Raw genomic sequence first — 15064 nt, 5'->3', positions numbered from 1 at the left:
ACACCTTCTACTGGGAAACATCAATTAAAAAAAAGATTTGAGTAACTATACCTAAGGACTCAAGGAAACCTGGGAACAAGAAGCAGTGAGATAGATACCTATTACCTAAACATTATATACATTTCTGTGCATTCTTAAACTGGAAATTGTCTTGCTAACTTAACATTAATAATTTTGTTGACATAATATTACTGTTGGCGTGAGTTATTAACCCATTAAAAGTGAGCTCAAAAAGTTAAAACTAGGTGTGTTTTTTAAATCTACACAGCCCTTTTCTCTCAATTTGACAGTGGCCAGACTCTTGCTTCCATCAACTTCTGAAAAATACAAATCAAAAATAATGGCAACATTACTTAAATGTAAAAGGAATTAAGTGTTTGATTCCGCAAATTTCAGAGAATAAACAGATAATCCCATTATCCTAATATTCTCTGAGTGAAGAAAATCAAATTTTAATTTATGATGACCTAAAATCCTAGTGCCAGGCCTGAAGGCAATAGGAGGAACAGTCATCAAAACAGATTAAAAGGATAACATTATTTGATGCAAGGTATAAAATAAAAACAAATATTAGAAGCCTTATTTGATATAAACAGCAAAATAACCAAAATAGACATTTCTACTGTGCATCACCAGCTATATACTCTCAAATGAGGCAAATAGGTAACTAAACAGCTACCCTTAAAATAATCTTTTCATCTACCTTCATTGCCCTCTCCAATAAGATTTACAAAACTCGAATGCCCAGGAAGTTCTGTAACTGAATACAGTAGTCCGCCCATATTTGCAGGGAGATACGATCTGGTAACCGAGAGGGCTACTACATATACAGATATACGACATGGATCACTGGACTAGGAATGATTCATGTCCAGACAGGCTGAAGCAGGACAGCTCGAGATTTCGTCATGCTTCTCAGATCGGCACACAATTTAAGACTTGTGAGCTATTTACTTCTGGAATTTTCCATTTAATATTTTCAAACCACAGCTGACCAGAGGTAACTGAAACTGCGAAAAGCAGCACTGCTTATAACGGAGGACTACTCTAGGTGTTTTGTCATGACATAAATACTTACTATATGTAACAAATCAAACTTCTTAGCCTTTTCAGGGCCCAGATATTCCTCAGCTTTGAAATGTTGTAGGAGCTACTTCATAAAGCCTTTGTAAGGCTTCAATGAAACAAAATCTATAAAACGACTTGCCGAGTACAAAGCAGTATGGACACTCTTTAAATACTTGTAATACAAATACAAGTAATGTAAATTAAGATGTGTTATATATCCACTCTTCACTTAAAAGAAATCTAATTCAATTTAGACTTACATAAATTACTAGGGAACTGCAATTTCAGATTGCCAAAGAATAGTTACAAAAATCCTCCAATGTTTAAGATATATTCATAAAGACTAAACTCAAATATGTCTTTGAAGGAACAAATCAATGTCATAAAGAAAGCAGACAGTGATTTTACTATATAAAACAATGAAACACTTACTAAATAAATCTTTATAGATCTGACTTATTTTAGGAAATCCACCATTATGTAGCCTTTTCAAAAGAAAGTATCAATACACTTATCTGAATATGTTAGGCTGTCAACTAGTGACTTACTTATTTATCATTACTATACAAACAGGATCCACATTTTATACAAATTTGTATGTTAATACAAACACATATACTCACCTTAACCAATAGAAAAAAGAAACCCAGAGTATTTCTCTTCTTTGAAAATGACAAATTTCATTTTGAAGTTGTAAGAAAACATATCCAGCCTCACCTTGCTGAGACGCAGGAATAAGGACCTGCTGAGTCTGCGCTTGCTGAGGTACCGTAGGCTGCGGCTGAGCTTGCTGGTGGTGGTGGTGATGGTGATGCTGCTGCTGCTGGGTTTGATGCTGCTGCTGAACTTGCAATAAAAGCTGCTGCTCTTCTGAATGAAATCCATCTACTGCCCTAGACTGCATTAGTTTATTCTCCCATAGCTAAGACAAAGAACATTAAAGATTTCTAAGTGAAAGTCAGGGAAGATAACTCCAGACATATGGACATAACATGATTTGTTTATTTATTAGTTTGTTTATAAAATCATTCCATCTTCAAAACTGATATAACCACAACAAGCAACCAATCTCTAATTCTTACCCAAGTGTATGCAATAATAAAAACTAATTTTTTAAGTATCTAACTTCATTTTGTTACGTTAGAGTACTAAAGAATTTTTTGTTTCATTTTGTATCTTCAATAAACTTTTACAGTAATTCCTTAGTTATTTACTATAGGCAGATTTTCATATAAGCAAATTTTTAGTAATCAAAGAAAACCCTTTTTTATACAAAATCTATTATTAACTATTTTTATGGAAATCTTTCCTTAATACAATGTTTTCTAACTTTTAAATAACATACAAAACATATACACATCCTCTCTTGATCTGATCAATGAAAAACATTACAGAGGCAATCCTCAAATTAGAAAAGCCCAAGTTTCCATCTGTCCAATCCTACGTAAGGGAAAAAACCCCAAAAATGCCTAATGCTTTTAGAGGTATTCTCAACCCTCCACACTTCAACTTCCCTCCCCCTTCCATTATGACAAGGACTGACAATCCTTTTCTGCTTAGCCACTTCTGTTTTTCTCATTGCACCCTAAGAGAATTTCTGTGACAAGGGGGAAAAATCAGAAGTGGGCAAAAGGAAGAAGGAGAAGAAAATATTTACAACTATTTCAACCTTCTCCCTAACACGTTCCTTCTCCACCAATGGGTGCTCAATCTAGGGCCTTAACCCTTATAAGAAATTGCCAAAGAAAGCCACAAACTAGCCCTGGCCAGGTAGCTCAGTTGGTCAGAGCACCGTACCAATATCCCAAGGTTGTGGGTTCAATCTCTGGTCAGGACACATACAAGAATTGACTAATGAATGCATAAATAAGTGGAACAACAAATCAATGTTTCTCTCTCTCAAATCAATAAATAAAAAAAGTCACAAACTGTTCCTTAAACATAAATAAAACTTAATTCATTTCTGTACACAAGGATCTATATATACTTTGTTTTCTCCCTCAGAATCTAATCTTGAGATTTACCTAAATCACCTGAGGCTTCTCTCAGGCCCTTCAAAAAGCTCCCTTTGCCATACTTACGGGGATGTTTATAATCTCTTGACACCTCCACCTGGTTCTAGATTTGTATCTACCTGCTACTAACAATTCCAGTATATCTCTAATGACTTAATAAAAAAGTAAACTAAAGGTCAATTTCCCAGAGCAACCATTCCCCTAGCAGGTTCAGTATTTAGCCTTGCCTGAAGACTAAATACATGAGAGGATAACACTATCTCATGAGTTGTTGTGAGGCCTAAATAAGATACCTATGTAAAACATTTATCACAGTCTAGCATAAAGTCAGTGATTAATAAATGTTAATTATTATAATTACAGTTATGGTAATATTATAGCATTACACCAGAAGTCGGGAACCCAGTTAGTTCTGGTTTGGCCACTAATTGGCTTTGTGGACAAATAATTGATCTTTCTTGGGCATTTTCCTCATCAAAAAGAGAACAAGTTGACTTAGATTATACTTCTAAACTCATTTCCAGCTAATAAATCTAAGTCTCTGCAAATCCCAGACTAAAAACAGCAAGGGTTGTTCCTAGGGTTATAAAGGACTACTTTTTGAGAGCCCATGTTGTGCCTGGTTCATCTCTGTAAAGCACACAGTACCAAACAGGCACTTAATGAGTTCCATAAAACCTAGGTTTTGTCCCACTGGTGTAGCTCAGTTGGTTCAATGTCGTCCTATGCACGGAAATGTTGCCAGTTTGATTCCTAGTCAAGGCACATGCCTCAATTGCAGGTTCAATACCTGGTCGGAGCACATACAGAAGGCAACCGATCAATGTTTCTCTCTTACACATCGATGTTTGTTTTCCTCCCCCCCGCCCCTGCTCCCCAAGCATGTCCTCAAGTGAGGATTAAAAAAAAACAACCCAAAAACAAAAAACCTGGCCTCTTGTGAGCCAAAAATTAAGGTGAAAAAAAATGTACTATTAATTGCTTTAAGAAACATTTTCTAAATTTAATGCTCAATTTTATCACCTCCAATTGGTCTACCACTGTAATATGACCCATCTCATGAAGCATCCATGGTAACGGCAAATTCTAAATGAATTACATATTATGTACTGCTAAGTGCTGGATACCACCACTCACCTGACCTTCCAAGTCAATGACCCATGAGTCAGAATCCACCCCAAACCCCCATGATTACTGTCAATTTCTCTTCCGAAGCACTGTTCCACTCTACCCCTGTAATTATGGCCCTGGTTCAAGTCCTTTCCTCCCGTGGCACTACTGCAAAGTAATGACTGAGCTCACTGAGCGCCCCACATCAAGTAACACATTCTAAAAGTTATTATTGAGTATGTCCTATATGCTAGACACTGTTAGTGGCATTGAGAACAGAGTGTGAACAAGTCTAACAAAAATCCTTGTTCTCGTGGAAATCTGTCCTTCCAATCAATCTTCTACAAATCAGTGGCCCTCAAATGCAATCCTGGGGCCAACAGCATCAGCATCACCTAAGAACTTGTTAGACATGCTAATTCTCAGGTATCACAGAGACCTACTGAATCAGCAACTCTAGGGGTGGAGTCAGTAATCTCTTTTAATAACCAGTCCAGGTTATTCTGATGCAAGCTAAAGTGAGAATCGCTGCTTTAAAATCTAAACCAATGCTTTCCAAACTGCAGATTACAACCCTTTAATGGATTATTAAAAGCGAATTTGGATATTTTTTTGCAAATGCAATCAAATAAAAATATCAGACTGTACGCTTATCAAGTCAGACTCTCTGGAACAGTAGTCCAAAAATCTGCCTATTAACTAGCACCCCAGATAATCCTTCTCGCTCTAAAGACCAAGCTTCACATGGTATATATCACCTGTCCAACGGCTACTATAACTTGCACTCTAATTCCTAATGGTGGCAAACTACTAGCAGTTCCCTGAATACAGCATACATATCACCTGTCTAAACCTTGGAAAACTACTCCTTATGATAGGCAGTCTTTCCTCATCATTCACAAAACAATGCAAATGTCAAAGCTACATAGTCTCAAAGAAATCTCTCACTGCCTCTATACCTTAGAAATATCTAATTTTTAAAAATACTGTTATACTTTTCAAGTTCTGGGCTGAGTAGCTCAGTTGGTTAGAGTGTTATCCCAATACTCCAAGGTTTCGGGTTTGATCCCCGGTGAGGGCACATACAACAATCAACCAATGAATGCATAAATAAGTGAAACAACAAATCAATGTTTCTCTCTCTCTAAAATCAATTTACAAAAAACTTCAAAAATAAAAATATTGTTATACTTTTCACACAAACTCTACCATCTCTATTAAAGAACTCCTTCAAGGCAGAGACTATGTCTTATTCAGGAGCAAAGAAAACGACCAAGAATTTACCAGACATTTAATATTAATTCAAAGTAGATAAAAGAAAATAAACTAATGTTTTCTAGAATAGTGTTTCTCTGTAAGATTCTACTGGCATTTGGGGCAGAACAATTCTTTATTGTACAGGGTGCTATCGCTGGGAAGTGTACAGAAAATGTAACATTCCTGGCTCTAACCTACTAAATGTCAAAGGTGTCCACTAGTCATTACGACAAGCAAACATGACCCCACCCACTTTCAACTGCTTTAAGGGGAGGTAACGGAAAGGGGTGTTGGAGCAGTCCACTGAGAATCGATATTTACTAAGTACCAAATACTGTTCTAAGTAATGTACAAAATACAAAAGTAGCACCATACAAATATTTAGCATTAAGCTTGTATTATCAAATAATGTAAAGTTCAAATTAGTTGAATGTTCAATTTCATTTTTTACATCATTTTATCAAAATATTCTATTCTTTAAATATTAGCTATTTAAAATAACAATGTAATACTATTTGGGTAATAGTAATCACATTAAAACTACTAAAGGCCACCAAGAATACGGAATTGTTATTTTGCTTAGAAAATAGGAAAAACCCCTTTTCCTCCTCATTTTTATAGTATTCCTTTCCCCAACACAGTAGCTATTGTTTTGGGCAGCCCTACTTCAGCAACTTTGTCAGTTCTCTGAAATTAGACATGGAGAAAATTCATTTTCCTTTACCCAAATGATTCAGATGTGCATCTGTATACCATAGTAACTAGACTAATACTAAAGTCTTACTTTGTAAATACTTTTACATACAGACTCATTTTTCAAAAAAAATCCTGTTAGATTATATTTTTACAGAAAAAAAGAACCTAAGGAACATGAAGTTATGTAACTTATCCAACATCGCCAATAGCACGCAAAACTGGAACACAATCCAGGCAGTCTGACTCCAGTGACGGCAGTCAGGGCTAGACCCTGAGAGTGAAGAAGGAAGGTCCTTTAAATTTCATATCCTGTGCATCTCACCTGTCTCACCCTAATCTGAACTTGGGTCCAAGTCTCTGATCTCTAAATTGTACTGCTGCTATCAGAACAGGTCTAGTCACAACTCCGGCACCTTCCTTTTTACTAATAAGTAATATGTATGTCATCTGGTGATAAAAGGCCCAAGTTCAAGTCTCTATCACTTGCTAAATGACCTTATCAAAACATATTCCCTCTGAGTCTATTTTCTGACCTATTAAAATGTGATTAGATCTACTGCTTCCTGGCAGTATGCTGGGCTAGAAATTCTGAAGGATTCTCCTAATTTCACAAAACATCTAGCTCCTGGATAAAATATAAGAGAACTGCATTTCTTGGCTCCGTAGAAATGACGTCTGGGAACAGAGCTTTCTGCAAAGGCAAATGAAGTGAAATAACAGATTATTCAACCTATGGTCCAAGTATTTATATATAACTAGAGTATATTTAGAATAGTAGTTCCCAATCACGGGTGGTTTTGACTCTCAGGAATATTGGGAAATGCCTGGAGACATTTCTGGTTTTCAGAACTGAGGGATGCTACTGGCATCTAGTGGGCAGAAGCCAGTTACGCTGCTAACGTCCTCCAATGAATAGGACAGCCCCCTCCAAAATAAAGAATTAACAGGTCCAAAATGTCAGCAGTGCTACGGTTTAGAAACCTGATCTAGAGGCAGATAAACTGAGTTTCAGACTTGTCTCCAAACTGAGGAAGGTCTTCTCACTTTGTTTTACTGAGAAGAAAGGCTATGTTTTATACCTCCCATAGCGCTTGCTGTTTGGATATGGGTAGGTCTGACGGTCTAGAAATCAGGATGATTTTATCATTCACTTTAAAGAGGATTTCTAGACTATCATTCTCACCTATAGTCACTCACCAATCTAAAACATAATTTACATTCAAAGATAGATTTACTGAAAATGAAGACTATGTTTTATGTCTTTTCTATCTCCCATAGTTCACACACTAAAGTAGGCTCATAGTGTTTCAAGAGATAACCTCAAGAACGAGGTTGAACTTTTTAATCACTTCTCTTCTTGCATTATCTAGATAAAATTCAAATTACATGCACTCTCACTACTCATTAATTCATAATACAATTCACCACTGAACCCTTATGAAACCATATGGAAGTTTTTGATGAGAGTTTGGTGAAATGGCCAAAAAGGAGGAAGGGGATGTGGCTAACGACAAAGTCCTTTATAAACCATAAAATATGAAATTAATGTTAGTTTTATTAGCAAGAATGTCTAAACTTGCAGGGTCCAGTAGAGTAGCCACTAACCACACATGGCAATTTAAACTGAAATCAATTATAATTAAATAAAAATTAATTTCTGTTCCACTAACCACATTTCAAGTACTTAAATAGCCACATGTGGCTAATGGCTACCGTAATGGAGAGCACAGATATAGAACATTTCCATCACCACAGTAAGTTCTATTAGAGAGTGCTGGCTGTCAAAATGTTAAAACTAGGACACATTCTGAAAATTCTAATGAGATCCTGAAGAAATCAGTGCAGAGAATTAAAATAACAAACTCATTTTAAACTAACAGGTTTATTTAATCCACTTACAACCCAGAATAGAAAAAACTATGCCCCATTTAAAATTTAAAAAAACAACAAAAATATTAAACTACTTTGTTCAGTTAGGTTCTAGAGTCACATATGTTATTAACCAGTTAAATCAAATGTTTACTGAATGCCAATCACATGCCAGGCATTATGTTAGAAGCTGGGGATTCAGAGTTGAGTAAGTCACAATTTGTGCTATTAGTAACTAACCATTAAACAAAAAAATCAATGCATAACCTATAAAACATATATAAATATATTTAAATATTCTATACTGTATATTATACATATGTGAGTGTATATATATGTGTGTGTGTGTATGTACGTATATGTGTACATACACATATATTTAAAAAGGCAAATGTAGTAAAAATGCAGGGGGAGCTATTTGGTCTCAAAGACAGCTCATTCTCTTTGGAGTGAATGCCTTGATTCCACTGGGACCAGTAGGAAAAATCAATTCTCCAGACTGTGAAAAGCAAGAGTAATTAACAAACAATCTGGATTGACCACTAGTTTTACCTGAGATAAATTTAAGTCTTTGGTATTGATTTTCTACACCTAAAAGTGTCATACCTTCTACATAAGGTCACAGAAGAAGGACAACTGAAAAAATTATAAGAGTGGAACATAAACTGTAAAATATTCACTCCTGTAACACAAAGGAATCAAATTAAGCTTATTCTCTTCTTACTCATTTCCCCGAGATACCTCATGCTGTTTGAGCAGTTTACACTGCTCTTCTTCCAACTCACGCCTCAAAGCTGGCATTCCTTCACTTGTATTTTTAGATCTCTACTCTTCAGCTTTAGTAACCATTATATTTCTCTCAAGATAAGTATCTCTATAAATTTGTTAAAATGTTCACAGAGACACCTTTGTAATTTGATCATCAGTTTTATTCTTTCGGTCAAGCATGTGCTGGAAGTATTTTTCTGGTCTTAAGTTTCTACCATTTCTATAGCTGAACTAGTTGTTATTTTGATTTATTGCACTCTTTCTTTCCCACCTAGAGCATGCTATTCCCTCACAGACTATCTAATCTCTCCATCTCCTTAATCAAAGTGTGAATGCCTACTGTGCAGAACACAAGAATGAATTTTTCACGGTCCTGTGGACGCAAAAGAAACCACCCTAGTATATAAAAACGCTGTTTCTCTTGATTCCCTTCACCCATTTTGCACCCTCCACTCTGGGTATTTCTTTTTTTTTAACTGAATTTAATGGGGTGACATTGGTTAATAAAATGGCTTCAGGTATACAATTCTATAACACATCATCCGTACATTGTATAATACTCTATTGCATATTTCAAAGTTGCTAAGAGTAAATCTTTAAAGTCCTTCATTACCACAGAAGAAAAAAATTTTGTAACTATGTGCGGTGACAAATTTCTATTTTTGTGGTGATGATTTCACAACCGCATACAAATATCAAATTACTATGTTGTACACCTGAAACTAATACAATGTTGTATGTCAATTAGTCAATTATACCTCAGTAAAAAGTAATAAAGAAAAAAAATTAATTAATAAAAAGAAGATAAATATATGCTCATTTCACTTAAACCTGCATATTTTTCCTTCCTCACAGGGGCAGATTCTTATTGAAAACTCTACAGAAGTTGCCAGAATAAATTGCCTAAACACCCTAAGATATATTTCATTACCATAATAAAGGTGAGATTTACTTTTAAGTTTCTAAATTACAGCCTCCACATTTCCATTGAATGGATAAATTAGACCACAACAAATGTTCCTTAGCATTCATTAACTGTGATTAACTTATTTGAACATAGCTCTAAATGAGCTCAGTGCCCAGTTTCTAAGCCAGAGTTTTAAAATGTTTTGGTCTCAGGATCCTATATCACTTTCAAAAATTACTGAGGACCTCAAAGAACTTTTATGAAATTATAACTAAGGTTTTTTAAAAAATGTTTACTAGCCCCAGCCTGGTGGCTCTGTTGGTTGGAGCAGGCTGCAGGTTCGATCCCCGGTCAGGGCATGTACGGGAGAAAACCAATCGGTATCTGTCTGTCTCTCTCTCTAAAAATCAATAAGTATATCCTCGGATAAGGATTTAAAAAAATTGTCTTAAATGTTTATTAATTCATTTAAAAATAATGTAACCATTACATGTTAACATAAATAACATATTTTTAATGAAAATAACTGTATGTGACATATAAAATTTAGTGAGGAATGGCTTAAAGAAAAATAGCTGGAGTCCTATATCTGCTTCTGTATTCACTTGTCTTCCCACAGCTAAGAAACAGGGAAAGGAAAAAGTATTTTAAGTGATGGTTTCTTAAAAGTTAGCTGCATTGTAAAATCTGTAGCCATATACCAATGAACCTGACATACTCTTTGATTAAAATCCATTAATTTTATCTTTCACTCTGAACCAATTCTGCAACATCATGCACTGGTCATTTGGAAACATGAGTTCAATGAATTGTGCAGATATTCCAAATGTTAACACATTTCATTATAGAATATCAAATACTTGCCATTTCTTAATATCAACACTGATCTCATCTTGACCTTAAGTAAACACCTTTTTAATATTCAACACACCAAATAAGGAACATGCATAAGTAACTTTTGCTGCATATGAAATAGTTATCTCAAGGAAAAGCACATGTGCATTTGAGTTGAGAGCTGAACTAAGCATTTTTCATGGAACACAACTTTTAACAAAAATGTGACAAACTATGATTATTTGGACTTGGGCATTTGGTCAACCTCATGGACCCCTGAAAGAGGCTGTGAGAAAACCCAAGGAGTCCACGGACCATACTTTGAGAATCACTGTCCTAAGCAATAAGGCAAAGATATTACACAATTTCACGAGTCATTACACTACCCAAAAAATACAAATGCTAAATTAAAGTATCTAAATATTTCTGCTTAAATCCAATGAAAGACAGAAAACCAACAACCAAAGTAAAATATATGATAAACCTCACATCTGACCAATATTATAAAGAATCAAACTCAAGAACATGAAATTCTTTTTTAAGCACTTACTCAGTCTCCACAATATAAGCATGTTTTGGAATACAGTACATTATAAAACCATAAAAAAAGAAAACTTTTAGATATGTCAAGTAATTAGACCATAAATATAGGTTATTAACAGCTAATGCTATTGCCAGGCACTGTGCTAAGCTTTATACGATTATTACATTTACTCCTCAAAACAAAACTGTATGATAAGTACTACTAATTCCCACCTCACATATAAGGAACTGAAATAGAAATAGTTTGCCTAAGGTAAGAAGAAGAATGATGGTAGAGTTGGGATTTAAAACCAGCACCCTTCACTTAACTATACTCCTGCAACAAAGTCAAATGTGCACCCTATGGAGAAATTATGGATTAGTCTCTGGCTAAAGAAAGTATTTTTTTTAAAAGGGGAAGAGTACAAACTCACAGTTTTTAGTTCCATCAGAACTTGTTCATCGACTCCATCATCCAAAAAGATGTCTCTCACATCATTAATAACATCTTCAATCACAGATCTGTATAATTTAGGCTTTAAAAAAAAACAAAAAAAAACAACTGTTGGAAAAGATCATTTTTCACATATTAAAATGTATAACACATTTTCGAAAATTCAATGTAACACAGTAGTACTTTTTCCAACTATCTACAACTTATTTTAGAAGATACAACTTTAAAGATATGGCAGTCCTAGAAAACGTCATTTGCCTTAAACTAGATTATTTGGTGAATGCATATTTTCATAAAAGTTTTAAGACTATTTAATACAATTCATACACAGAAAAGGTCCTTACACATACTAGGTCATACAATTTCCAGTTATAATTTTCTATGTTGTAGTCAAAACACCTAATGTGACCCAATGCTTTATGGGTTGCTATATCTAGTTCCTAATATTTTACTTCGTGTGACCCCTATTATATCTCATAACCTTGTCACTAAGTCTTAGGCTTTAGAGAACCTTATATGTACTAGAGTCATTTGCCTGGATATAATCTGAACCCAATGACTATTTAAATTTTAAAATCACCCAACTTCTGTTTTTGTTGCTCAGTCTGTACTTTTAAGGTTATCTGATTAAACTGTTCATATACCCATAATAATAGGCCTCAGAATCCCAGAGGAACAAGGCACATTGATCTCTTTCCCAAAATTTCTCTCATTCTACTACTGCGCAGTTGATGCTATGGAAGAGAATCATGAATAATCTTCAGGCTTAGTTTTTAAATTATTACTATTACTATTATTGGTATTTCTTGGGGGTGGAGGGAGAAGCTGGCTTCTGGAAGGTTGCCAGAAGGCCAGCATGAGAATACTGTGAAACACTTTCAAAAGTACAATATACAGTAGCACCCCGTATTCACAGGGATGTGGTCCCAGACCCTCAAGGAATGACTAAGCACATAGGCGATACTTACTCCTATATACACTACATTTTCTCCTATACATACATGCCTGATAAACTTCTAGTTTATAAATTAGGCACACTAAGAGATTAACAACTAATAATAAAACAATTACAACAATATACTGTAATAAAACTTATGTGATGTGGCCTCTCTCCCTTAAACTTAATTTTTGAAAAATTTCCCAAAAATTCCACACAAATTTGATGCCTTTTCCATCTTCAATAAGCAGTTATCACGCACTATGGCCATAACTTTTGTAGTTTGAGGTACAACAGCAAAACCAGCATGGATTTCTTTTTTCTTCCCCACATTTCAGGGACAGAAGATTCATTCTTATTGAAGATCTTCAGCATACAGGTGTTTTTTTTCTTTTCTTTCTCATTAAGTCAAGAACTTTCCCTTTTTCACTTAAAGGAAGCACTTGCAGATTCTCTTTGGCGTGTCCAGATTGCCAGCAGCACTACTCTTTTGCTTTGGGGCTGCTATTTAGTAAAATGAGTATTACTTGAACATAAGCACTGTGATACTGGGATAGTCAATAACGGAAGAGTAGCATAGACGACATGGATACTGGGCAAAAGGATGATTCATGTCTCCGGCAGTGCAGGGTTGGGGGAAGATTTCAAACTTATGAATTATTTCTGGAATTTTCTATTTAATATTTTCGAACCACAACTGACCACTAGTAACTGAAACTGCTGATGGGGGAGGGGAGCTGGACAGAGGAACTACTATATTTTTTTAAAAACCAAAAGTTGGACAACAGAACAATTTGCTTATATCCTAATTTTTACATGTTAGACAAAAGGAAGTCTGCATGTCAGTGATAAAACTTGAGTTGCCTCAATATAAATCCTATCCACTATCACACAAAGTTAAGGATAACAGCCCTTTGTTAATGCTTTGTCATTATTAGTGTTCTGTATCTTGCTTAAGGTAAAAGTTACTGGCTACCAATAAAACCAATGGTTTGCTCTCATAAACAAACCTGAAACAGAAATAAATGTTTCATTGGCATCACTATGAGCAACACCCTTATCACAGGGGAATCCTCTAATAATAATATGTGCCCCTGCCTAGCAAAAATACAAATAATGAGTTCCCCCATACAACTTACCTCAACCATTAGGAATTACTTGTTCCTTTATATTACAACAAGAAAAACAATTCATTTATCTGGGTTCTCGCCTTTAATGTTCCACCACAAACTTGCTTTTCTATTTTGCCAAATCTGCCTCTGTGAACTTTAACTTATTCATGTATAAACTGTGCATCTCTACAGTGCCTCATTTTAACATTCTGATTCTATATACAAGGAAGAGTACACCTATGAGTAGCACCTTACCTATAGTGATTTAACTACTAAATTACAAAAATTCATTTATAAAGTACTTACTCAAAAGGTTACCCACTAGTGGTTATCCTCAACTTGACCACTTAATGGATTCAAGAACACTATAGTTGAAGAGGAATGTGTATTCTTCATGAAGCATATGCATAAAGAATAATTCAGCAGAATTGTTCCCAAGCTGAAAAGCTCTCAAACTATGTTTTTTAAAGTATGAGAGTTTGTAGGCACTATTTGAAATAAGTAATTTCCAAATTATTTAAAATGCTAAACTTTACTTGAGCCAAAGTTTCTACCTTTTATGAAAAACAAACTAATTTAGGATGTTTGTCCTGGTTTCAATGCACAGGTATTCCAAGCACAAAGGGCCATAGTGCTTTTATCTAATGATTAATTAGAAGGTTCCTTTCCAAAGTGTTAGCCCCCTGGTGCAATATTAGAAAATAAATTGGACTAACTTCTATATTGCATATCATATTAATTTCCAATGCAATAAAAATACCACCTACTTAGAATTTTAATTTTTTTAAATCCAGTTTGCACCAAGCCACCTCCCATTCATCACTCACAATTTCCGTATACCTAAATGTATTGTGGACGTAAGATCCTACGTTGAAGCATTAGGCAGTTAATCCATTTCTCTGAAAAGCCATTTTTCTGTAATTGATATTACAGAAAAGCATAATGAAATACTAGGAGTTACATTTCTAACATATTCCCTGAATACTCAATGAACAAAATACTACAAAGTCCGGTCCTCCGCACTAACAGTTAACATAGAAGGCAGTTTTTAAAATTCCCGACAATAAGGCACCTATCTTCTCATGCAAACACCATTAGACATCTGAGCTAAAAGTCTCCTTAAAAAAAATAAAAATAAAACATAAAGGGGCAGCAATTTTATTTTCTCCTAACAAGGGCGGCAAATCCCAGCCGCAGCATCAGAACAAAAACTTGGAGCGGCGCGAGCGGCCCGGGCGGGGTGCGAGGTCCCGGCGCGGGGACAGGGTCGGGACGCGGCGAGCTCCGCACGCCCGCCGCTCGCCGGGAGCACGCACCTCCCAGCCCCGCTCGCAGCCGCTCTCACTATTTAAAGCCGGATCTGGTGTTTAAATGGAGAGGCGGTGACGTAGGCCTGAAAAGCACCTTCCCATCCTGGCAGAGTCTATATTAGAGAGCGGCAATGGCTCTATATAAACAGGGCAGCCAAAGGGAGGAGGACCACAAGGCGCGGGGACGGAAAGGCAGGGGAAGCGC

At 35.6% G+C, this 15064-nt stretch overlaps 1 protein-coding gene and 1 non-coding gene across 2 annotated transcripts in view; both read right to left on the bottom strand.

Moving 5' to 3' along the window:
* GTF2A1 (general transcription factor IIA subunit 1) overlaps window positions 1-15064 on the bottom strand; it is a 40060-nt gene that overhangs the window by 23692 nt on the left and 1304 nt on the right. The window contains exons 2-3 of the mRNA XM_016220073.2: window positions 11481-11582; window positions 1786-1990 (exon numbers count right to left, since the gene is read on the bottom strand). Of these exons, the coding sequence (XP_016075559.1) occupies window positions 1786-1990; window positions 11481-11582 (307 nt within the window). The remainder of the gene's footprint in view (window positions 1-1785; window positions 1991-11480; window positions 11583-15064) is intronic.
* LOC148094023 (small nucleolar RNA SNORA79) lies at window positions 372-515 on the bottom strand. Its single transcript, XR_015716527.1, has one exon. It is a non-coding gene; the product is annotated as a small nucleolar RNA SNORA79 (small nucleolar RNA).

The sequence above is a fragment of the Miniopterus natalensis genome, chromosome 1 (assembly GCF_054644295.1).
Source record: "Miniopterus natalensis isolate mMinNat1 chromosome 1, mMinNat1.hap1, whole genome shotgun sequence".
In the NCBI taxonomy this organism is placed as follows: domain Eukaryota; kingdom Metazoa; phylum Chordata; class Mammalia; order Chiroptera; family Miniopteridae; genus Miniopterus; species Miniopterus natalensis.
This window is presented reverse-complemented; position numbering and strand designations above follow the sequence as displayed.